This window comes from Hyperolius riggenbachi, chromosome 1, assembly GCF_040937935.1.
Source record: "Hyperolius riggenbachi isolate aHypRig1 chromosome 1, aHypRig1.pri, whole genome shotgun sequence".
Lineage (NCBI taxonomy): Eukaryota > Metazoa > Chordata > Amphibia > Anura > Hyperoliidae > Hyperolius > Hyperolius riggenbachi.
The window spans coordinates 239,530,030-239,554,853 of record NC_090646.1 but is presented as its reverse complement, the minus strand read 5'-3'; the positions used below and the strand labels follow the sequence as shown (position 1 = coordinate 239,554,853).

Below are 24,824 nucleotides of genomic sequence, written 5' to 3'. Positions count from 1 at the left end.
TAGAATCGTGGGCACCGAGGCACGTAAATATGCAAATTGCAACATTGCATATCAGGCACCCGTTATTATATAGGGCACCTCCAGGTATTGAAATTTGCCTTCTTTATGGGTGCGATTTGCGGCAAAGAAGGTCAATTTAAGCGCCTGGAGGTGTTAGAGACACAGGAGGGGACAGCCAGGCAACTTGCATTGTTTAAAGTAAATTAAAATAGCAGCCTCCATATCATTCTCAACTTGGGTTCCCTTAAGTGCCAATGCTGAGAGAATTGCCTGTGTGAGATTGCTTGAAACAGGAGTTGCCTTTTCACTCTTTCTCACTTTTTCTTTATAGATCTTTTTGAAGAACATTTTCCACAGCTACATCTGAAGCTCCCCAAAAATAACACCATATGCATGTTTTTGCATGTTGATGATTTTCTTATTACCTTACTGAAGGTTTACTTTCTTCACACTTCAGGAAGAAAACACCGTTCACAAATTATTTTGAGTTGTAAATGGCTGAAATTCAAAATTGCACTCACAGATGGACTGATCCACTAGGTGACTTGGTGACACTCTTCTCATGGAGACCACGCAAAAAAGTGACGTTTTTGTGGATGTATTTTTTTGTGTAGTGGTATCCGACCGTTAGAACTGCATTACAGCCATGTCACTTATAGAATATTTTCTGATCGTGCATTTTTCCTGTATAGAATAAGGTTCATGTATCTCTTTTAATCAACTCAGATGTTTTCTGTTTATTTAAACATGTGATGTTTGTATTACTGAGGCTTGTCAGACTACATTTACAGGTGGTCCCCTACTTACAAACAGGCTCCAGGGTATTGCTTGTAAGTTGAGTATGTTTGTAAGATGAGTTCTGTTATAAATAGTGAAACATGGAAAAATGATATACTTTTGACATTCGGGATTTGGACATACTGTATAGCACAAACAATATTTTGTATATGAAGACAATTTTGTAAGTATGAAAAGTTGTAACTCGAGTCATTTGTAAGTAGGGGACTGTTTGTATTATAATCCCCTGAAAAGTCCCTCTATGTTGAAGCTCTCTTTATATTTTGGGACCTATGTAAAAAAATGCAAAACAAACGGAGTATTATGAATAATCACAGAAGCAGCTGCGCATGCCTGTCTCTTTTCACTAAAGCCTCTCTGATCACAGGATACGTACGGCCCTTCTCATATTCATAGTATTAAATGATGACAGTTATTTGGCACGCTACGCCTTTTCACAGCACTGCGAGAATATAACTGTTGCAGACTGCAGAGCTCTGCATGTACTGGTGCAAAAGTGATATTGTACTAGTATTGTGTCAAACTTGAGGGAATTCCCTATGTGAGATCCCCGTAGGCTGACATTCGTGTTGGGGGTTTTAGAAAGAAGTAATAACACAAAGTTACTTTTTGATCTGTTAAAATAGCCTGAGGCCCCATTCACACTTAAAAGTGCAAAACTTGTGTGAGCGATATTTAAGCGGAAAGATCACTGAACAGCGTGGTGGTTTTTCCGCAATCGTGTTTAGCGCTTCTATAGCACTGAAACACGATTGCCAGGAAATCGCCTGAAAATGGTGCAGGCGACGCATTTGCGTTTCACTATTTTGGGCGATTTGCAGCGATTAGCGCAAATCGCCCAAGTAAGAACTGGCCCATAGGGTTTAATTACACTAGCGCTTTAAAAAGCGCTAGCGGTTGAGCGTTTTGCCGAAATCGCCGGCAAAACGCTCAAGTGTGAATGGGGCCTAAAACCATGAATTGGGTAAAAAGTAGATATTTTCAAAGAAAAAATGTATTAAGTTAAATCTAAAATTCTCTGAAAATACACACATGTAAATGCGGAGAAGTCCACAAGATTTCTTAGGAAAACAATCACGGTGAGAATGCAAAGCACTGACAGGAGAAGTAGTTTTCACCAGTTTTCTTTTTTTTTTTTTTTTATTAACCTAGTTGTACATCAGATGTGAATTACAGATCTATATAGGTCATGACAGTACTTTGACCTCAACTATTTAGTGACATGTCCCTTGGCCCATGTAACCTGTAACCTGCACTGTAATCTATCCTGCTACCCATGGAGTATGGTGCTGATGTGAGAATGGGACCCAATGCTAGCCTGTGAAATAGAAGACATTTACTTTATTAAAGCTTAAACACGTGTAGTTTGTTGTAGTTCCATTACCTGGGCAGAAAAAAAATAAAAGAAAGAACTAAAAACAAAAACAAAATTGTGGCCACACACACGGCATTCATTTTCAGTTTGCATTTATTTTTATGATTTTATTCATCGTGATTTAAAAAAACACTCTCGATTCTTATCCACACATATATCAATTTTTCCCCAACAAAATAGTTGAACGACAAATAACCCCAGCTAATAAATGAAATGGACAGTAAGAATTAGTTATTACAGCAATACTTATATTAGAAATACATCATGTTTCATAGCAAGAATACAAAAATGCTCCTGTCCTCCAAGTATCCTATTGCATAGAACTTAATATTTCAGCTAGTATCTTTAAAGGACATCCGAAGTGAAAATAAACTGATGAGAAAAACAATGGTATCTATCCTCCTTTTCCTAAAAATGACTTTTTTAGTTATCCCACAGTTTTATTTTATATTTAAATCTAATTTTTAAGTTTTTTTTTCTGTTTCTGTTCCATGGCAATGACACCTTCATTGAAGTATGCCAGAGCTTAAATCGATGAATTATTGACCCTTTTTATCTCTTTCCTGTTCTCAGAAGCCATTTACTGACAGAAAAGTGTTTTATGGCTGTAATTACCTATCATTGAGGGTTTTCTATAGTCTGACCCAGTCCGACCCGGTCCCGACCCAGACAGAAACTGGCACTTGCATACCTAATGTTTAACTCTTTCAGGCAGAGGAAGAAAAAAAGGACAAGGCCTAGTGATCTGTGTGCTTGGCACTGTTCATACACATGTCTATCTCATCATGTCACATGTCACCTCGGTTGTCATTTAAGTAATTTGAATTTGATTTGTGATAATCTGATCAATTCTGTCACCTTCTTCTCACGAATCCAGTCTTCTTCAGTTAGTAATGTGATGATATCAACTACTAAAGGACAGGGATGGATACTCTATCGGTATAGGTGGTTCAAAGCAAGAGCTGTCTACACAGATAGCAGAGCTAAGCTGGGCTGCAGATGCAATCCTTATCCAACTAGAGGTAATAATCACTCCCTAGATAAGAATTCATGGAGAAGCATGTGATTAGTTGGTTTCACCAGCTGACTGCATTGTAGTTCTGTCTCCTCATTCAGCCTACGCAGGAAGTGAGACATGATCACGTGATTATAACCAGCTATTCAGTGACCTTAAAAAATTGATCACCTGGTCAAGTCAATAGGGTAGCATGATTTTAAGAATTGAAATTGCAATTTTTCTTTTAAAAATTGCGATTTCGATTTTTTTTCACGATTTTCTTCAAATCAAGCTTTAGCACTAAATTCACAATGCACCCAGTATAGTTTAGCCAGGTAAGTGCCTCCAGTATACGTAGCCAGCAAAGTTGCCCCAAGTATAGGTTAGCTAGGTAGGTGCCTAAAGTATAGATAGCCAGTATAGTTTCCCCCAGTATGGGTTAGCTAGGTAGGTGCCTCAAGTATATGTAGCCAGTATAGTTGCCCCTGGTAAGGTTAGCTAGGTAGGTGCCACCAATATAGTTGCCCCATAGGTTAGTTAGGTAGGTGCCTCCAGTATAGATAGCCAGTATAGTTGTCACTAGAAAAAGTTAGCTAAGTAGGTGCCGCCAGTATATTTTCCTCATAGGTTAGCTAGGTAGGTGGCAGCCTCCTGTATAGGTAGCCAGGCAGCATAGGAGTAGCAGCGGGGGAGAGCGGGCATAGTAACAACCTACCTTCCGGGATGACACCGACAGCTTCTATCTTCTTCCTTTTTACTCTCCCAGCCGTCCATCACGTTAATATCAGCGCCCCCTGTGATGACTTCCGGTTTCATCATCACATGGGGTACTGTAACCAGCGCGACTGATGACGGCTGGGAGAGGAAGTAGGAAGAGGCTGTGGGGGATTCCGGAGGGTGAGTTGCGATATATATACGCGTCGGTGTAGCGGCAGAATGTGGAAAAACATAGGCGTAAAAAAAAAATTGCCGCTATCACGATTACGTAATCGTCGTGCCCCACATCGCGGTTTCGAAATTAAAACTATTAATCGTGCAGCCCTACAAGTCAACTGCATACTTCTCTATGATTTCTCCTGTAGGGAAAATTAACCTCTAAAAAACATTTTTAGCTTCACAAATAGGTGCTGAAAATGGACCCAAAGCAAAAATTTATCACGCCTTACATGCCACAATAATTAACATAAAATGTTAATGTGAAATCCTGATTTATTTATTATTTAAAAGCATAATTATTGATTTAATTAATTGCAGGCCGAAGCCTCTCTCTTCCACGACATCTGGCCAAGGAAACAATTGTGTTTCATGCTGGAAAAACTACTACACAGGCTCCCAGAGCCGCAAATGGAAACAGAAGTGCAGAAAAATGTGCATGTGTTTGTGTTTTGCACCAAAATTTGGAGGAGTAACTAGGCAGTATTTCCTATTTGTAATGCTGTGACTGCAATATGGACAAAGCTTTTTTTTTTTAGTCTGGTTCCTCAAAGGCATTATTTTGATTTTGCAACCCAGGATTTGCTCATCAACGAGGAAAGAAGGCTAGTAACATAAGCTGAATATATGTCTGACTTTACTCCAACTTTAAAATCATCAACTAGTTAATTACTTCAGGGGAAGGTCAGCACAGTGCGGATACTGAAAAACAAAATAGACATGTTTGATGAAAGTGAAGTGTGTCACTCAATATAGTCTCACTTTTTTTTATTGAAATGAATAAAGTATCCTCAGACATCTACCACAAGTTGTATTAAACTTTTTAAAACACAACATAACTCAAAGACAACTGGAAACTATAGAATAACAGGATGCATACTTAACTACTTTGTATTCCGGGGTCTTTACTCCTTAGGGCTCTTGCACTCTATGAGCCTGATTCACAAAGCCGTGATAAATTATATCACGACCGTGCTATGCTTAGCGTGCAGGTTAGCTAGCGTACAAGATTGCGCGCACAATAGTAAAGGTTTGCGCACATTAATTTTTGCATTCACACTCATTATAATGCTTGTGTTATATAACCAGTTCGGCCTATCTGGACGAGCTTCCTCGTCCAGATAGGCACTGCTGCTGCCGCCGGCTGGTGCGCGCGATCGGGTGCGCCCCCGCATGCGCTCCTGCTGCCCGCCGCTAGCCCCCCGATCAGTGAATGGGAATATAATTCCCATTCACCGATCCCACTTCCCCGCAGAAATACCGACGCTTTCTCTCCAGAGAGCACGGTATTTCTGCACTCAGGAAACTTCTCCCCAGCATTTTAGTTCCTGGATGCAAGATCGTTCACATCCAGGACTTTTTTCACTGTGGCCATCTTGTGGCCAAATAGTAAACTGCACCAACATACATTTTTAATAAAAAAAAATATTATTTTACATTTAAAATTAGCAGTTTCCCTCCCACACCAAAAATTACCCACATACACTTTTTTTTTATAAAAAAAATAAAATAAAAAATACAATAAAAAAAAAACAAAAACAACATAAATAGTTACCCAAGGGCCTGAACTTTTTAAATATGCATGTCAAGAGAATATGTTATTATATTATTTAAAATTATAAGCTTATAAATAGTGATGGACGCAAATTGAAAAAATGCACCTTTATTTCTAAATGAAATATCGGCACCATAAATTGTGATAGGGACATCGTTTAAACGGTGTAATAACCGGGAAAGATGGGCAAATAAAATACATGAGTTTTAATTACGGTAGCATATATTAATTTCAAACTATAATGGCCAAAAACTGAGAAATAATGAATTTTTTTCATTTCTTTCTTAATCTTCCTGTTAAAATAGATTTAGAAAAAAATAATTCTTAGCAAAATGTACTACCCAAAGAAAGCCTAATTAGTGGTGGAAAAAACAAGATATAGATCAATTCATTGTGATAAGTAGCAATAAAGTTATAGGCGAATTAATGGGAGGTGAACGTTGCTCGGATGCATGAGATTTTCGGACTGCGGTGCTGAACCGGATAAAACGCACATTGTGAATCCAGCCTCTAGGTCCCTGACATTTTTGGCATTTCCGCTATGTCACTATTGATACAGCAATGATTTTTTTTATTACTTATGCCAACAAAGTAATACATAGATTGTTTTTTTCAGGACAATCTAGACTTTCTTTAAATAATATAAATATATTTTTTAAATTGTTTAATTTTTAGGCATTTTCCACTGGGAATATAGGCGTAAATGCAGAAAACACATTTTTTTCATTTTTCATTTACAAAAAACCTTAAATATCATCAGGGCTAATCTAGTAAAATGAGTGGTACTTACCGGGGGCTTCCTCCAGCCCCAAGCTCCCAGGACCTCCTTCGCCGCAGCTCTGCCCGCAGCCATTCGCCGGAGCTCCCCGGAGGTCCCCGGCGATGACGACAGAGCGACCTGGAGGTCGCTCTGTACTGCGCCTGCTGTCAATCACCGCCACGTGGGCCAGAGCGGACTGCGCAGGCGCACAACTACTGAGCCTGCGCATTCTGCTCCGGTCCACGTGCCGGTGATTGACAGCGCCAATTGCGCAGGTGCAGTACAGAGCGACCTCCAGGTCGCTCTGACGTCATCGCCGGGGACCGGGTCGGAGTTCCGGCGAACGGCTGCGGGCAGAGCTGTGGCGAGGGAGGTCCTGGGAGCTTGGGGCTGGAGGAAGCCCCCGGTAAGTACCACTCATTTTACAAGATTTGCCCTGATGATATTTAAGGTTTTTTGTAAATGAAAAATAAAAAAAAGGTGTTTTCTGCATTTACGCCTATATTCCCAGTGGAAAATGCCTAAAAATTAAACAATTTAAAAAATATATTTATATTATTTAAAGAAAGCCTAGATTGTCCTGAAAAAAACAATCTATGTATTACTTTGTTGGCATAAGTAATAAAAAAAATCATTGCTGTATCAATAGTGACATAGCTGAAATGCCAAAAATGTCAGGGACCTAGAGGCTGGATTCACAATGTGCGTTTTATCCGGTTCAGCACCGCAGTCCGAAAATCTCATGCATCCGAGCAACGTTCACCTCCCATTAATTCGACCACCTAACGCCTATAGGAGTCGGGAAGGTGACTCCACCAGGACCGCCTAACACCGATTGGCGTCAAGTCCTGGGGGCAGATGCGCACGCATCCTCACTCAGTTATGGAGTGGAGCTCTGTCATCAACAGCCACGATTGCGGCTGACAGACTGAAAGAAAAAAACCCCCGCTGTAATCACTTGTACAATGCTGCAATCTAGTTCATCACAATTTAGATGTTCATTTACACCATTTACTTTGAAGATTAGTACACATGATGGTGGCCAATAATCCTATATCATTAAAGGCATCCTTAAAGTGAACCTCTGGACTAAAAATCTACTCAGCAGAACAGAAAAGAGTTGGTGTTTCTTTAACAGTTTCACAGCATCAGAACTTTGCTTTTCTTACCAAAGCATCATTTTTTGCTGTATTTTTAGTTTAGTTCCACCAATCAAAGAAAAAAAGCCTGGGCTTTTTTCCCCTGATGCTGTGCAGAGCATGATGGGATTTCCTATGTTGTTATTCACGTTGCCTAGCAACTGGGAGAGGTGCTCAGGACACAGGACAGTTGGAACTGTGTCTCATGCTCCCTGTCACCTCCTTTCAACCAAAAAGATGGCTGCCATCATGAAATCAAACATTTGTCTGTTCTTTTAAAGCAGGGTGGGTAAAAGATTATATTACCTATCTATTTTAAGTAACATAACTAATGTAACTTAATGACAGAATGTTTGTTTAGGCTGAAGTTCCTCTTTAAAGAGACTCTGTAACAACAAAAACCTCCCCTGGGGGTACTCACCTCGGGTGGGGGAAGCCTCCGGATCCTAATGAGGCTTCCCACGCCGTCCTCTGTCCCACGGGGGTCTCGCCGCAGCCCTCCGAACAGCCGGCGACTGTGCCGACTGTCAGTTCAATATTTACCTTTGCTGGCTCCAGCGGGGGCGCTGTGGCGACTTTCGGCACGGAAATAGACGGAAATACCCGATCTCCGTCGGGTCCGCTCTACTGCGCAGGCGCCGGAAACTTGCGCCTGCGCAGTAGAGCAGACCTGACGCCGGCGATCGGGTATTTCCGCCTACTTCGGCGCCGAGAGGCATCAGAGCGCCTGCGCAGGAGCCAGGAAGGTAAATATTGCGTCACGGCTGTACGGAGGGCTACAGCGAGACCCCCGAGGGACGCAGGACGGTGTGGGAAGCCTCATTAGGATCCTGAGGCTTCCCCCACCCGAGGTGAGTACCCCCCAGGGGCCGTTTTGTCGTTACAGTTCCTCTTTAAGTCAAATGAAAGGAATATTTTAACTTACCTGGGGCTTCTTCCAGCCCCCTGGACTCCTACTGTGCCCATAACGTCCTCCTGCAAAGCTGGCAGTTGCCGCCAGTGGCTGCAAGCATTCTGTGGGGGGGGGGCCTCTGAGGCTTAAATGGGAGGCTCTCTGGATAAATGAAAGGACTGCCTGGCTATATGGGGGGCATTCATGACTAAACTGAGGGTTCTCTGGCTATAAGGGGGGTTCTCTGGATAAACAGACAGGGTTCTCTGGCAAAACATAGGGTTCTCTGGCTACCTACATGGTGGGCTCACTGACTACCTGCACCTGGCTACCTTATACTGGGGGCTCTTGTGGCTACCTATACAGGGTACTAGGGTGAACCTCTGGCTGCCGCCTTGCTATAGTGTGCTTGAGTCAGCAGGGGAGGGCGCAATTGATAAACCCTCGCCCTGGGAGCTCTACAGCCCTGTGTGAGAATATTGGTATAGTAACTACTGATATTCTACTATTTGAATTTCCCTACACCTATTTTACCAGATGCCCCCTTTAAATTCTTATGGTATTTTTACAGGACATTTTCGGCTTTTATTTTACGATCTATAACACATTTAGTACAATGTTATTTTTTAGTGTGTCATAAAGACACTGTGAAAACTTTTTGTTTTCTGAACATTTTCTACTTATTTACTGAAGAGTGAGTTTTCTTCAAACATGTGATGTCTGTTTATGTTTATTCACCTGACTTTGCTCAGTTAATGATTTGATGTTTGAAGTGAACACAGAAACATAAATTTACTGTAGTCTTCCACACTTCAAACATCCTAGTAAAAGAGGTCCACTGTGACTTTTTTTTTTACTAAGGAGCCCCCAAAAGAACAATGGGGAACTGCATTAAAAAAAAACACTATCTGTTATTAGGAAATAAAAGTTTGCAATTATGACCCTGGATCATATCAGAGCTTACAGGGGATTTTGAAAGACTAGTGAATTGCTGGATGTGCATTTGTAGTCATTTGCAGCACTAACCACTCACTCTTATGAATGTATCATTGCAATGCATGACATACCTTTCTCCTTTGCACAGAAGATCGAATCCTTCATTGATCTTCTCAAAAGGCATGTAGGATGTTATAAGGGTATCAAAATTGAATTTCTTGTCCAAATAATCTTGAACCAGTTTTGGAACATCATCTTTACTCTTCCATCCTAGAGAAAAGACACATTGTAGTCATACTGGAAAATTGCATTGTACTCATACGTCCTTCCCTGTTATATTGAACTAGTAAGCACAAAGGCAGTGAGAACCTATCAACCGTATTTTAAGAAACACCTTTGGTCTTATCTAATAGGAAAATGGTCCACTTATGAAAATACCAGTCATTTAGCCCTGGCGTGCACCGGCCTGCCACGCGTTCCTGGCCACACGCACCAACGGCCACGCTCCCCGATGGCCGCCCACTCCCTCTGTCCTCATCCTCCTCCTGTCGTCTCTTCGGCCCTTTTCAAATTACTTTTTCTTCTAGGTCATCTAGGTTTTCTCCTAAGAGATATTTTTTGTCTTCTGTATAAAATAATTTGTCAGCACTCTGCAAATGAAACAGTACCAAAAAGTAGGAGAACGAGTACTGTCAAAATCATTCTGAGTATTAAATATAGTTACATAGTTATTTGGGTTGAAAAAAGACATATGTCCATCGAGTTCAACCTGAGAACAAAGTACATTATTCTGAGTACATTGCTGGTTACTGGAAGCAGACCTGTTTTTAGGGGCATGCAGTCACCCTGAGCACTGGGGGATGATGGGGTTATGGAGGGGGAGCCGTGGCTGTGGGGAGGGTGGCCTGACCTCTCCCTCCCTTCCTCTCCCTGGCCACCCTCCATGCTCCCCCTCCGCTGCAGAGTTAGCGCAGCGGGAAGCCTTGTATACAGCAACTCACCTCCCTGCGTTCCAATCGCAGATCACTTGACGCTGGTCTCCCCCTCTGCATAGCCGCTTATACACACTCTACTTCCTGTTTGATAATTATAATACTTTTTAATCAACTTTGTGTTTCTTTTTCAATTGCAAAGTGAGAAGATAAAAAATGATCTCCTCGAATGAAACCTAGGAAAAAAAGTTTTATGTATATGGGCGCTAGCCTTTACTTAAAATCTAACTTCCACTTACCTTCTTCCCAACATTAATCCTTCTAAAATTTGCCTAAACCAATTAACCAAATACTAAGCAGCAAATAATTGTGTTCTGTCCTCTTCAGTTCTGTGTTTGGCTATGGAGAATGTACTATCATTATGAATGGTCAAGTGTCCCTGCGTCATCATTGTGTCCGTGTATAAAATGAACTGCGCATGTGCGTGCAGTTCAGCCGGCTCGCTCTGCTCTGTCTCTGTGGTTGCTAGGGCAACAGGGACGCACAGCGCAGAGGTGGGAGGATGACGTGGGGAAGGAGGAGGAGGACAACGGGACCAGGGGGGGTGGGCGCGTGCGCACCGCTCTATAGAGGACAGCCAGTGCAGGGGTTGCGGCCAGAGCCTAGCGCCCGTTTTTAACGGGCCTTAGGCCTAGTTATAAATAAATTGTCACTACCTTTCTCAGTATAAAATAGGCAAAATATCATGCCTATAACCTATAGAATAGCTATAAACCAAAACCAACATTCACAAGCATTACAGTTAACATCAATTCTTTTTCTTAAATGTTGTTCAGTCCGCATTTAGGTAATCTGAATTGATACAGAGCATTTCCAAGTATTCCAAACTGTTTGTAGATGGCTGCAACTCGTAAATTAAGACAGACAAAATTGCCAGATTTCATAAAATGAAAAAAAGGGTAAGATTTAAAAATGTCAAAGTCCCCCTCTTCTATGGTAAGGATGTTGGCTCTGTTTGGAACCCCAGTGTCCCCAGTATAGATAGGTGTTCCCCATATAGCCAGCAGCCATTACTCACCTCCTATGCTCCAGCAATGAGCAGCTCTACCCCCCTCCGCTCTGCCTGGCATCCCTGCTCGCACTGCCACTAAGTTTCAAGTCCCAGCTTGATGACGTCATAAAGCGGGGCCCCGACAGAGGCCGACCGAGCCGGGATGCCAGGCAGAGAGGAGGGGGAATGTCAGGAAAGGGAGTCCGGGTCCTCTTCTTCGCCTCCTACCGCCGTTGCTTAGGTTGATCAGTACGATAGGCTGGCGATCGTAGTGATCACTTGATCAGGAGCCAATCGCCATGGCTTCTGATCAGAGATGTTGGCTGTCATATGACAGCGTACTCTCTCCTCTCGGGTGCGCATAATTGTGGTGGGAGCAGAAAAAGTAGGTGGTGTAAATCCTATGGCACATCAGGCTTAGGCAGCCACAAGTGCGGCGTAGGATTTACTATGTGCGGTCCCAAGGAATTTTAAGAATATTTAAATAATAAATATACCTAACACTAAATTATGTTGCTATAACTTGCCTAGCATGGGAGCATGCATTGCCAATGAAACTTGTTGAAACAGCTGGGCTAAAAACATGGTGCTGAGTTTGGAAAAAAAAATTACAATTTTTAAAAATTGTAACGCACTGATCGAGTGGGATTGTGCTTCTTAAAGAGAACCCGAGGTGGGTTCTAAGAACACTAATTGCACACAGAGGCTGGGTCTGCATATACTGCCCAGCCTCTGTTGCTATACTGATCCCCCCCACAGGCCCCCCTGCTCTCTGCTTGCCCCCATAAATCATACGCCGAGCTGTTTAAATGTTTTGGGGTTTAAAGAGGAACTTTAACCAAGGATTGAACTTGATACTAATCAGTAGCTAACACCCCCTTTCCCACTGGAAATCTTTACCTTTTTCAGGAGCGTAACTAGGCCCAACTGGGCCCCCTTGCGGAATTTCATTGCGCCCCCCCCCCTTCCTGGGGCCCGTTCGGGCCATTTTGTAGGGGCTGGAGGGGTGGCAGCATGAGGGGAAAGCCTTGGCCACAGTCAGCGAGGAGAGGGGAAGTTCCCCCCCTCTGCCTCACCTCGGGGCTCTCCCCTCTGCGCTCCCCTCCAGCTAGTTACAGTTTGGGCAGCGGGCAGCGGCGGCAAGATACATACCTTCTTCCTTGCGTTCCACTGCATACTCCTAGCTCTAGCGGCTGACGTCACTTCCGAAAGTGACGTCACTTCCGGAAGTGACGTCAGCCGCTAGAGCGAGGAGTATGCAGTGGAATGCAAGGAAGAAGGTACAGTATGTATCTTGCCGCCGCTGCCCACTGCCCAAAGTGTAACTAGCTGGAGGGGAGCGCAGAGGGGAGAGCCCCGAGGTGAGGGAGAGGGGGGGAACTTCCCCTCTCCTCGCCGACTGTGGCCAAGGCTTTCCCCTCATGCTGCCACCCCTCCAGCCCCCACAAAACGGCCCCGAGCGGGCCCCAGGGAGCAGGGGCTGCAGGGCCTATTGTTACGCCCATGCCTTTTCTCTAATAGATCATCAGGGATGTATGTGTGGCTGATATTGTGGTGAAACCCCTCCCAAAGTGTGTTGTCATGACCCATGGTGCTGACAGTTTGCTGACTGTGAACCTCATTGCATTGTGGTGGATAATGGCTTTTTCCAACTGCCAAGCAAGCAGTACTTCTCTCTGTGCATAGAACTCTCAGTAAACGAACATTCTACACAGATCACCTGGCAGAAATAAAGATGCCCCCCTGTGATACATTTCAGAAGGTAAATCAGGGAGAGGAAAGATTTTACAATGGGGAAACGCTGACAAAATAATCTATAAATTAATATTATAAAATAAAAATATATATATGTATTCACTATGTTATTTTCACTTTTCTCTAACTAAATGATGACAGGATAGAACCCAAAAGATGTAGAGTTTAATCGTTTTATTGTCCTGTTCTGAATGAGGTCCAAACACAGGTATAGATAGGAAGGAACCGCTGAAGGACAATGTGAGAGAGGCATTTCCTTTAGTTTAGGCATTTCCTTTTCAGTAGACCTCACTTTATCATGTGGCAATTTGGCCTGCACAATACCATCGCTGTAACTGTTGTGTTCATCAATTCTCTGCGCATTGTTACCCCTGCTTTGTCTGCTTCTACTGCTCACCTTTTCCCACCTCTGTTCTCTTGCAGCTGCGCCCCCTCCTCTTTTTTTTACTGTGACCACCCTGTATAGCACTCTTACTTCTCCCAGTAAGCATAACCACTGATTGGACACAGGTTGAAGAGGAAGAGCAAAATACAAAGAAGCCATACTTGGAGAGAGGGAGCAGTCATCATGTGGAAGATCTGTACAATGGGGAACAGAAATAAGACCTACTGGGCTGTTGGTCATCCATTGACTTTCTTTAGAGATCTGCTGGTCAGAGGAAACAATTATCTCCACAATTCTCTTACAGTAAATGTTTTGCCCTTTATCATTTAACTACTTTTTCTAGCCTCTAACAAGTAAAAGAAAGTACTTCAAATACATTGTCACAGATTGTTTTTTAATAAAGTTTATTGAATCATGACTAGCGTGCGAAAATGCCCCAAAAATATGTTTCAGTGCTTGATGTCACATTGACCACTCATAATTCTCTGCCTTTGTCAGACTGCATCAGCATCCAAGTGTGCTAGGTAACGTAGTATTTGGTACAACAGTTGATATTTAAAGTCTACATTACCTGCAAGCTGTAATTATTATTTAGTATTTAAATAGTGCTGATGTCTTCCACAAAGTTCAGAGAGTACACTCCTGTCATTAACAGCCCCTTAGCGGCTCACGATCTAATCCCCGCAATAGTTATATGTCCATCGTATTCTAATGCCAATTTGAAATTTACAGGCGTTACAGATTTAATAAAAACACATGTTTTTAGAGTGACATGGTATGTTGATATAATGTGTCCAGCAAGCATTTTGTTCAGTTTATTCTTTGGCAGTATTCCTGAAATCTGATTTGTATTGTCTGTAAGCACTGGGTGGGTAACACAATGTTCTGAATAGACTATTTGGGGTTCTACAATATACTCTGCACTATTCACACTCTCAATGTAAAGCAGATCTCAGGAATGTGGCCTCAGATTGAACTGAAAGTGGACTCAATGGAACACCTTATTTTAACCTACAGGTACATTTTCACTTGTTTGTTTGGTTTTAAAAAAGTGACCGACAACATTAATAATGTTTATTCTTACACACATATTACCTCCAAACAAAGCGCCTGTCAAGCTGCGTCCGGTTAGAACTTCCAATGGATCTATAGTCATCTTAGCAGAAGAAGGAGCCAGGCCCACAATGACAGTTCTTCCACAGCCAAAGTGAGTAGATGAAAAAGCAGAGCTCTAAGGAATACAAATAATAATTTTCAGTTATTGCTACCACAAAATGTGTTAAATTGTACACAGTGCATGCTTGCATGCATATGTACATGGACTTATATACAGTATTTATTCAGTACAGGGTGTCTGTAAATTCAGGGTTGTTTTTCAGCACCGATACTCCAGGCAAAAGCCTGGAGCACAAGTTTCTCATGTGACCACTTAGCTTAACAGTGGTACTGGCAGCTTCCTGCTTCCTTCTTCAGTACTGCTGCCAACCATGCATGCACGCTACCCTGTCAACCTTCCTGCCCTTCCAAGGTCCGGGCTTCGGGCAATACGCACAAGACTTTTGCCACCAGGCAGCACCCAATCGTTCTTCATTCACCACCAGCAGTGGTGTTCTAACCAATCTTTGGACTTGCTGATTGCATATAGAGCGTCAGCTTTGCACCCACCCAATAAGCCAAGGTGTGCCACTCCATCCGCAACAGAGGTTGCTTTGTCATAGAGCATGACGATGAAGACACTGGACACCGGCCTGCTTTTAAAGGAGCCAGAAGTAGAAGCAGCTTCTGGTGGGATGGTATAGGCATGTTTTACAGTCAAAAGAAAGATAATTTCAGTTTTGCTTGGTAACAGAGCATAGCGTCTTCATGGAACAAGTGATGTTCTGTATAGGGAGTAACCTAAAATGTGTGGGGTGGTCTTCGTGGGCAGCGCTTTGAATGACGTATTGAGCTCCTATAGCAACGGGGGAGGGAAAATGGACGGCATTAAGAGCGCCCACTTGTTCCCTGCCTGTGCTTGACCTCCATGTGAATACGCGTACTATACGTGATACAGACATTGAGACTGACCACTAGTCCCCTGCACCCACCCCTTGTAGTCCTCACCATGGCAGTATCTCAGCATGTGTAATGAGTTGGGAACTGGATTGTGCAGATGATGTAAAGAGATGGATGATTGGCTCAATAAATAGACTCTTATTGTTGCAACCAGATGGTGCATGTCTTTTATACACAATTTATCAGCTTCCTTCCTACCAATTTCAACAGAGCACACAGGAAACATTTGGAGTGTAAGGACCGCTGCGTCCAGTCAGAATGCAGAGGGCTCCGCAGACCTCATTAGACAGGCGGAGGACCAGCTCTCAGTACGCGCTCCGCCGATGTAAACAGTAACTCTCACATGCATGCTTGCGCGTCAGCTGATCAGCTGACACGCTGAACCACTATTGGTTCGTTTTCAATTCTGCCTTTTGTTGATTGGTTAGTCCTAATATTTAAACCTGGTGAGCCCCCCCCCCCCCCCCAGTCATTGCCCGTGATAGCATTTAGCATTGGCTTGGTGCTGGGAAACGCTCACTGTCTTGCTTGATTCCTGTTGCCGACTATTGCCTTGTACCTTGACCACGATTAACCTCTGCTTGATTCCTGTTGCCAACCTTGCCTTGAAGCTGGACTATACTTTGCTTGCTGCCTGGATTGACCTTTGCTTGGACACAGATTGCATGAACTCTACCTGGACTGACTTTGGCCTGTCTTGACTACGATACCTCTGGAAAGTTCCTATCTTGGACCTGCTTACTGCTTCCTGGAGCTCCTAGCTCTCCTGCCTCTAGGATTCATTCGTCTGGATAGCCTTATCCACTAGGCCTCAGGTGACTGATTGCATTGCTAAGTATTCAGGTTCTGCCTGGTGATTAGCTATCTGTCAGACTGTATGCTACATCTGCCTGCAGGGTATTGTTAGTATTGTGTTAGGTAGGAGATTATGCAGGTGTTATGGGCTGGGCTACGGGTCAGTCATATGGGCATACAGTCTGAACTGTGGTTATTGACCAGACAAGCCTGACATGGAGTGGTTCCATTATATCTGGGTAAACGCTAACCACTTGATCTGCAAGATTTATAAGTGCCGCAATATTCTCCTTTACTCAGGGCTGGATTTACCATAAGGCACTGTAGTCACGTGCCTACAGTCAGCTGATGATAGAAAGGCGGCTTTCTCCCCTTTCCGAACACCTCCCTCCCTCCTTCCCTGTGCAGGGGCACCTCTAGCTACTTAATAGTGAGGTTCCTATAGCTATCTAATACTTTGGGACACCTCTAGCTACTTATTATTGAGAGTACTTCTGTCTACCTAAAGGTGGCCACTAACGGTCCTATTTCTAGCGAAAAATCGTTCGAGTGATCAGAAATTCTGATCGGATTGGTTGTAATTCTCCATTGGTGGACACAATCGATTATGAACGAGTGAAAAAAATGTCGCCCGAATGAATTTTAGTCGAACCAAAATTTGGATTTTCTTGTTGGTTGTGATAGATAGGAAGTAAAGATTGGATCGTTGATGGTGTAGTGAACGATTTATTACAATATTTAACTTCCGATCAGAATTTCTGATCGCTTGAACGATTTTTCGCTCGAAATTGGACCGTTAGTGGCTACCTTAATACTAAGGGGCACCTGCAGCTACCTATGACGGGCAAGGGAAGTAAGGGAGAAGTGACAGCTGGGACAGCCAGCACACTTGTGATGCGGTTCAAGGAGGGTGAAGTCTAAGGTGCCACGACATCTGTGCCTATAGGTTCTTGTGAGGTAAGTCTGGGCCTGCCTTTACTACAATTACATTGCAATTTGAATCTTTACTAATTCACTTTTGCTGAGCACCACAAAAATGACTGAAAATCTTGAATCTGGCATGATCGAGGAAAATGAAGCCACTGATATAACAGACATTAATGATACAGCAGATGCTATTGAAGATCAGAATAACACACAAGCATAATGACAGTTTTGAATGTTTTTCTGCTCTCACACAGACAAATCTTGAAGTACTGAATTTTTTAAACTGCTCCCTGCACTCAGAATAAAGGAATACTTAAATCGGATCCGAGATAAAAAACTAACTATAACAAGTAACTTGTCTATATATCTTATCTAAAGTTTAGATAGTTTACACAGCACATCTAGCTGCACACAGCTTTAACCACTTGAGGACTGCAGGGCTAAACCCCCCTAGTGACCAGGCCATTTTTAGCTAAATTGGCCACTGCAGCTTTAAGGCCAAGCTGCAGGGCCGCACAACTCAGCACACAAGTGATCCCCCCCCCCCTTTTCTCCACACCAACAGAGCTCTCTGTTGGTGGGGTCTGATCGCTCCCCCCATGTTTATTTTTTTTAAATAAATATTATTGTTATGAGATTTTAGGGAAAAAAAACTGTTTCTTTAAATTTATTCCCTCCCTCCCTCCCCACAGCTGGCCAATTATAGTGATCGGCTGTCATAGGCTTCTGCCTATGAGAGCCGATCGCTCTCTTGTCCCCCATGGGGACAGCCGTGTCACACGGCTGTCCCCAGTGCAGCGCTGCTGCTCATCGCAGCGCTGCACAGTGTAAATAGACGGCGTAATCGCCGTCTAACAGTCTCCCGAGCGGCAATAGCCGATCGGAGACTGAAGGCGGGGCGGAGCTCTGCCCTCCGAGCATGAGATGCGCGCGCACCATGCGCGCGATCTCATGCTAAACAGAGCCCCAGGACTTTACGCCAATTGGCGTTAGGCAGTCCTGGGGCTGCCGCCGGGGCCACGCCTACTGGCGTGACGCGGGCGGCAGGAGGTTAATAGAATATGATTATTTCTTCCTGTGATACAATGAGAGCAGCCATGTTATTTGTAAACATTACACAGAGGCAGGTTTATCTGCATCTTGAGCAAAAAAACCCTAATCCCCCTCCTTCTCCTCCCTCCTCCCCTCTGCTTCTGAAATCTCTGGCTAGTAAAATCTCCCCCTCCTCCTGCCCAGACTGAGCAGCCCTTGCTACTGTCTGAAAGTGCCTTGGCTCTCTGAAAACCTGTGGGCATGGCTTGTTTAGTTTATAGGGAATTAGAGTATTAAAATAAAAACAAAAAAGTATTTGGCTTGAGGAATGCCCTATAAACAATAGGAAAGGAACACATTTATGCAATGAGTAAAAGTTCATCTCGGATCTACTTTAAGCAAAAATAAAAAAAAAATGTTTTAACTCACTGGGGCTTCTTCCAGCCCCCCTGGACTCAACCTGTGCCCACAACGTCCTCCTGGTCCCCTCCGGCCAGCAGTGGCAATCCCCACAATGCTGGTTGGGTGCCAAGTGTCGGTGGCTACTGCACATGCACGGCCCCGAGCCACGCGCACCCTGATCGCACTTCTGTGGCAAGGATTGTTCTATGCATGCACAGTAGCGATTTCCGGGCCCTGCTGCGGTCACAACCTCTGCATTGCTTAATGTTACATCACTGACTAATACTGTGCATACATATGTTTATTTCATCATGTAATATGTCACTTCAGATACCCTTTAATGCTTTCATTACACATTGCCAGGGGTCAGTAATGACATGGCGATGAATCCCAGAATCTGCTATTGTCTAAATGCTCCTAATTAAGGAGACTTGAGGTACTCCACAAAGAAGACAGAGCCATGAGTAACAGGGGTGTAACAAGGTCCCACCGGGCCCCCCTGCAGAAATACTGTGGGGCCGTTTTGGGGGGCTGGAGGGGTTGCAACATGCGGAGAAAGCCATGCTGCACTTCGGCGGGGAGTGGGGACGGTCCCTCCTCCCTCACCTCGGGCTCTCCCCTCTGCGCTCCCCTTCAGCGTTGAATAGTTTGTGTATGCAGGCAACGGGCAGCGGCAGATACATACCTTCAGTGCGCTCCAGCGTGGATGTTTCTCCCTCTAGTGTCTGACTCGACTTCCTGTATAAACAGGAAGTTGCGTCAGAGGCTAGAGAGAGGAACGTCCACGCTGGAGCACACGGAAGGTATGTATCTGCCGCTGCCCACATACACAAACTATTCAATGCTGGAGGGGAGCGCAGAGGAAAGAGCCCGAGGTGAGGGAGGGGGGGCCATCCCCGTCCCCGCCGAAGTGCAGCATGGCTTTCCCCTCATGCTGCGACCCCTCCAGCCCCCCAAAACGGCACCAAGCGGGCCCCCCCACAGGGGCAGGGGCTGCAGGCCCTATTGTTACGCCAGTGATCAGTAAGAAAGAGCTCAGGTTTCTGCTTTCGGAATCCTGTGTTGAACAAGGATGCATCATCAGCTAAATAAAGGCTATTCAAAAGCTATGAAAATCATAGTAATCCAGTATTAATTCTAGCTTGAGTGTCATAACCGAGTGAAGAAGACTAACAGTGACCATCAAATCCTTAGTATGTTACTTACCATTACTGAAGTGTTTCCAATGACCTCAAAAGCATAATCCACTCCGTCATCTGTCATTTTAGCCAAGACCTCATGGATGGGAGCATCGTAGTCCTTTGGATTGATACATTCAGTGGCTCCACACTCCTTGGCTTTTTCAAATTTATCATTGTTTAAATCAATTCCAATAATCCTGGAGGCACCAGCAACTTTACATCCAATCACCACAGAGAGCCCAACACCTCCCAAACCAAACACTGCACATGTGGAGCCCGGCTTCACCTGGAAAAGAAAAAGCACTAATGATAGCTACAGCGTACAGGCATTAGTGTGGAGACTTACTTTAAGGGATACATAGCTTGTACTAGTGTGAGGGGAAAGAGAGAGAGAAAATAACATGGTTTTTTTCACTGCGTCTCTATTTCCCTAAGGGAGAAATCACACTTGCATTTTGCCGGGTGGTTTTTTTTTACAGTACCCATTTTTTTATTTATTTTTTATTTTTTTTACAACAGGAAAGTAATGCAGGTTGTATCTTTGTTTGAACGTGATGCAGAATCGCTTATGCCTCCAGAACAAGCAGCGCCACCATAGACTATCATCACATGTGTTTCCGCATGCGTTTGTGGTATGATGCTGTAGATATTCTCAAGTATGACCCCTGCCTTACAGTTCAGAGATAAGTGAAAACATTTTTTGGGATATCACTGCTTCTACTAAGGTTCATACCCAAAGACAGATGTTAAAACATCAATAATATTGATTTACATCTCTTGATGTTACATTATGACTGGTGGCCAAATACTGAGCATAATATTATTTACTATACAAAAATTGAGCATGAGTTGCTAGTAACTCATGTAAATTCATGTAAAAGTCATGTTTGACGTCAGTCAAATAAGTAGGTAGTATGTAGTGCAGTAGGAAGTATGTAGCCACTGCAATCAACTGTTATGTAACCAATATCATGCCTTATGCACACACTCAATCACTGTCACCCCTACAAATCCTAAATCCGTCATAAATGTGACAGTTCAAGGAGGGAGTCATGTACAGGCATGTTGTTGTTGCTATAGCTAGGCAACATGTACTATTTAATGAAAAGGAAGAGGGGGGGGGGGAGAAGATGAGTGGTGCACCAGTGAGAACATAATAGGGCAGCTGTGCATATGCTACAGCCAAAAGATTACCTTAACCAAGGGTCATCTAGCATGTGCATGATGCTTTAGTGAAAAATACAAATGCCTAGTTGCAGGGGTGTAACAATCACCTTCACAATGGATGCAGCCTAGGGGGACCCGTGGGGAGATAAGTCTGGGGATGGCCCACTGTTCTGGGGCAGGACCAGGGCCATTTTTAGGGCCAGGAGGGTGCACAGCGCAGTAGCGGGCACACACAGCGGCGGGGAGCCCGACTTCCCCTCCCTCACCTACCCCTTCAGCACTCCCCCCTTCAGAAATTACTCACCTCTTGCATTCCATGCAACAGAGGTGCACTCACCTCTTGTGTTCCATGCAATGGAACTCCGGTCTTCTCTGCAGCACCTCAATCTTCTTCCTAATTAGCTCAGGAAGAAGAGTAAGGCACTCCAGAGAAGACCAGAGTTCCATTGCATGGAACACAAGAGATGAGTTGGTGTTCCCTGCCCAACAGCTGCTGTAGTTTCTGGAGGTGGGAGTGCTAAAGGCGGAGCCCAAGGTGAGGGAGGGGCAGAGTCGGGACTCCCTCCCCACCAGTGTGCATGCCCGCTGCTCCCCCTCGTAACTCTGGGGCACCTATAACTGGCTACCAATACTGGTGGCACCTATACCTGGCTATCTATAATGGGGTACACCTGGATATCTATACTTGTGGCACCTCTACCTGGCTTTCTATACAGGGGGCACCTAATGTTGGCTATTTGGGTACACCTATTGTATACCTGTCTATTTGTAATGGGGGCACCTATACCTGGCTACCTATATTGGGGCACCTATACAAGGCTGCCCATACAGGAGGCACCTATACAGGCTATTTATACTGGGGGCACCTGTACCAGGCTACCTATACTGTAGGCACCTATACCTGACTACCTACAGTATACTGGGGACACCTATACCTGGCTATCTATGCTGTAAGGTTATATATATATACTGTATATATATATATATATATATATATATATATATATATATATATATATATATATATATATATATGTGTGTGTGTGTGTTACAGCCAGAACCCAAAGTGTGGCCACTTCGCGTTCTGGCCAGCCACTTCAGGTTCTGGCCGGCCAATGTGCGAAGTGGCCACAGCGCAGCGGCCAATGTTAGAAATGTAATGATTACAGTAAGTTCAATGTATTTTACGGCCGTCTCGCTGCGGCCAAATGTATTACAACTTGGTTAATTTAATGAAATATAGCCGGCGGCAATGTAATAGATGAACCCGCCGGCTTTCGCACTGCCTCCTCTCCTCCTTCCCCCGATCCCCCTCCGCCTCTCTCCTCTCCCTGCCTTCTATACAATACAGAGCAGCCGGGGACATGCGTGTCCCCGAGAGTCGTTCGTCGCGGCAGGGGAATCCTGCTGTTCCTGCAGAGCGGGTGCTGGCAGAAGCAATGTCTGCAGCCTCCCCGCTCTGCTTCCCTTGCCGCAACGAACGACTCTCAGGGACACGCATGTCCCCGGCTGCTCCGTATTGTATAGGAGGCAGGGAGAGGAGAGAGGTGGGGGAGGAGGAGAGGAGGCAATGCGAAAGCCGACGGCTTCATTTCATTAAATTAACTAGAGTTGTAATACATTTGGCCCCAGCGAGATGGCCGTAAAATACATTGAACTTATTGTAAGCATTACATTTCTAACATTGGCCGCTGCGCTGCAGCTACTTCGCACATTGGCCGGCCAGAACCCGAAGTGGCTGGCCAGAACGCGAAGTGGCCACACTTTGGGTTCTTGCCGTAACACACACACACACACACACACACATATATATATATATATATATATATATATATATATATATATATATAAGCCAAGGGATGAGCAGCACAAACTGAATTTTATGCAATACTATGCAAAGCATGCACGCAGCACTGGAGAACCCCAATCTCCACAAGAAATATATAAATACAGAGGGTGCTGCAGCACACAACAGGAAAACAGTGACAGGGGCTCTTCCAGTAGGTAGAGAAAAAGGGGCTTTGCACATCCCTTATAAAACTTCACTTTTAATGTAGAAAATTTAAAACGGCATACATTACATCCAGTACAATACTGAGAGAGAGGTACTAGGCTGGTAGCCCACCAGCCTAGTACCTCTCTCTCAGTATTGTACTGGATGTAATGTATGCCGTTTTAAATTTTCTACATTAAAAGTGAAGTTTTATAAGGGATGTGCAAAGCCCCTTTTTCTCTACCTACTGGATTTGCTACTTGTATACTGGGAATTTGCACTCTTGCAGTGATAATTTTTCAGCCTTCCTGTGCATGTTTTTTCTTTTTCTTCATATTATCAGCTAAATGGGAGAAATGAAATTAAAAACACCTCACCTTCTACTAGCTACTAACTGAACTATGAGCACCGCTCATTTATATGCTTAACTGTGCTAGAGATGGGTGTGGTTATGCACGCTCACAGGGGAAAATAACATGCTTTGCATAGTATTGCATAAAATTCGGTTTGTGCTGCTCATCCCTTGGCTTATGTTATTTTCCCCTGTGAGCGTGCATAACCTCACCCATCTCTAGCACAGTTAAGCATATAAATGAGCGGTGCTCATAGTTCAGTTAGTAGCTAGTAGAAGGTGAGGTGTTTTTAATTTCATTTCTCCCATTTAGCTGACCCCTGGGCTTTTGGCATGGTTCCCACTAGAACGCTGATAAAAACTAGCATTTTTGCCTGGTTAGAGTAGGACTCACCAGATCGGGGACACTTTGGCGCAGTTGGTGAGCTTAAACGCGTTAAAGCGTAACCAAGAGCCCCTGTCACTGTTTTCCTGTTGTGTGCTGCAGCACCCTCTGTATATATATATATATATATATATATATATATATATATATATATATATATATATATATATATATATATATATATCCTGCCTGACCTGCCTTTCCAATTTCTGTTTGTATGACACGTAAAGTGGACAAAGGACAGATTTTTGTCTACTCCTAAACTAATTTGGGATTAGTATTAACAGATTTCTTGAGCTTCCAAGCTGAATTTCTCTGGGTAAGGCTCAATACTTGTCAGCACCCCCTCATACAATGCTTGCTTTTCTGGTTCACTTTATGCTCATATACAAACATAAATACGCCTGAATTTGAATATTTGCTATGATTGTTCTACTTCAGGATAATCATGCAGATCACCCATCGCCACAATGGTAAAGTCAGTAAAGTAGATACCATAAAGTTATAAAGTGAATTATACTATGTGTGTCTACCAGAAGATCTCCCCCTTCATTGTCCCTTCTACAACAGATTATAAATTATTAAACAATAAGCTGCTGCCAACAGGGGAGCCTCTAGGCATAGGCAGTACAGGCCATTGCCTGGAATGCCATTGGTCCTGGGGGCGCCATGTTGCTGGATTAAGCCATGCCCCCTGGATGAAGCCACACCCCTGACTAATCCCAGTCCCAACAGGTGTTCTATCACTTGCTTCTAATGCATCTGCTTATGGTAAGTTGCAGGCAGCTGAGTGCCACTGTGTCCCTCTGTGCCTTGTACATCCTTCCCCCCCCTTGTGCCTCTTTTATGCCTCCTTCTGTCTCCTTGTGCCTCCTTCAGTCCCTATTGCCATGTCTGACCCCCTGTTTGTCCTTCTGTCTCCCTTTATGCCTCCAGTCTCCCTTTGTGCCTCCTTCAGTCCCTCTGTGCCACCTCTGCCTCCTTCTGTCCCCCTGTGCCTCCTTATGTCCCCTTGTGCCTTTCTTTG

The 24,824-nt window shown here is 44.0% G+C and overlaps 1 protein-coding gene across 1 annotated transcript in view; it reads right to left on the bottom strand.

Annotated features, from left to right (window-relative positions):
- Window positions 1–2,248: 2,248 nt before the first annotated feature.
- Window positions 2,249–24,824, bottom strand: part of LOC137504039 (alcohol dehydrogenase 1-like) — a 70,041-nt gene continuing 47,465 nt past the window's right edge. The window contains exons 6-9 of the mRNA XM_068231958.1: window positions 19,926–20,186; window positions 14,604–14,739; window positions 9,517–9,655; window positions 2,249–4,805 (exon numbers count right to left, since the gene is read on the bottom strand). Coding sequence (XP_068088059.1) covers window positions 4,778–4,805; window positions 9,517–9,655; window positions 14,604–14,739; window positions 19,926–20,186 — 564 coding nt within the window. The 3' untranslated portion in view covers window positions 2,249–4,777. The remainder of the gene's footprint in view (window positions 4,806–9,516; window positions 9,656–14,603; window positions 14,740–19,925; window positions 20,187–24,824) is intronic.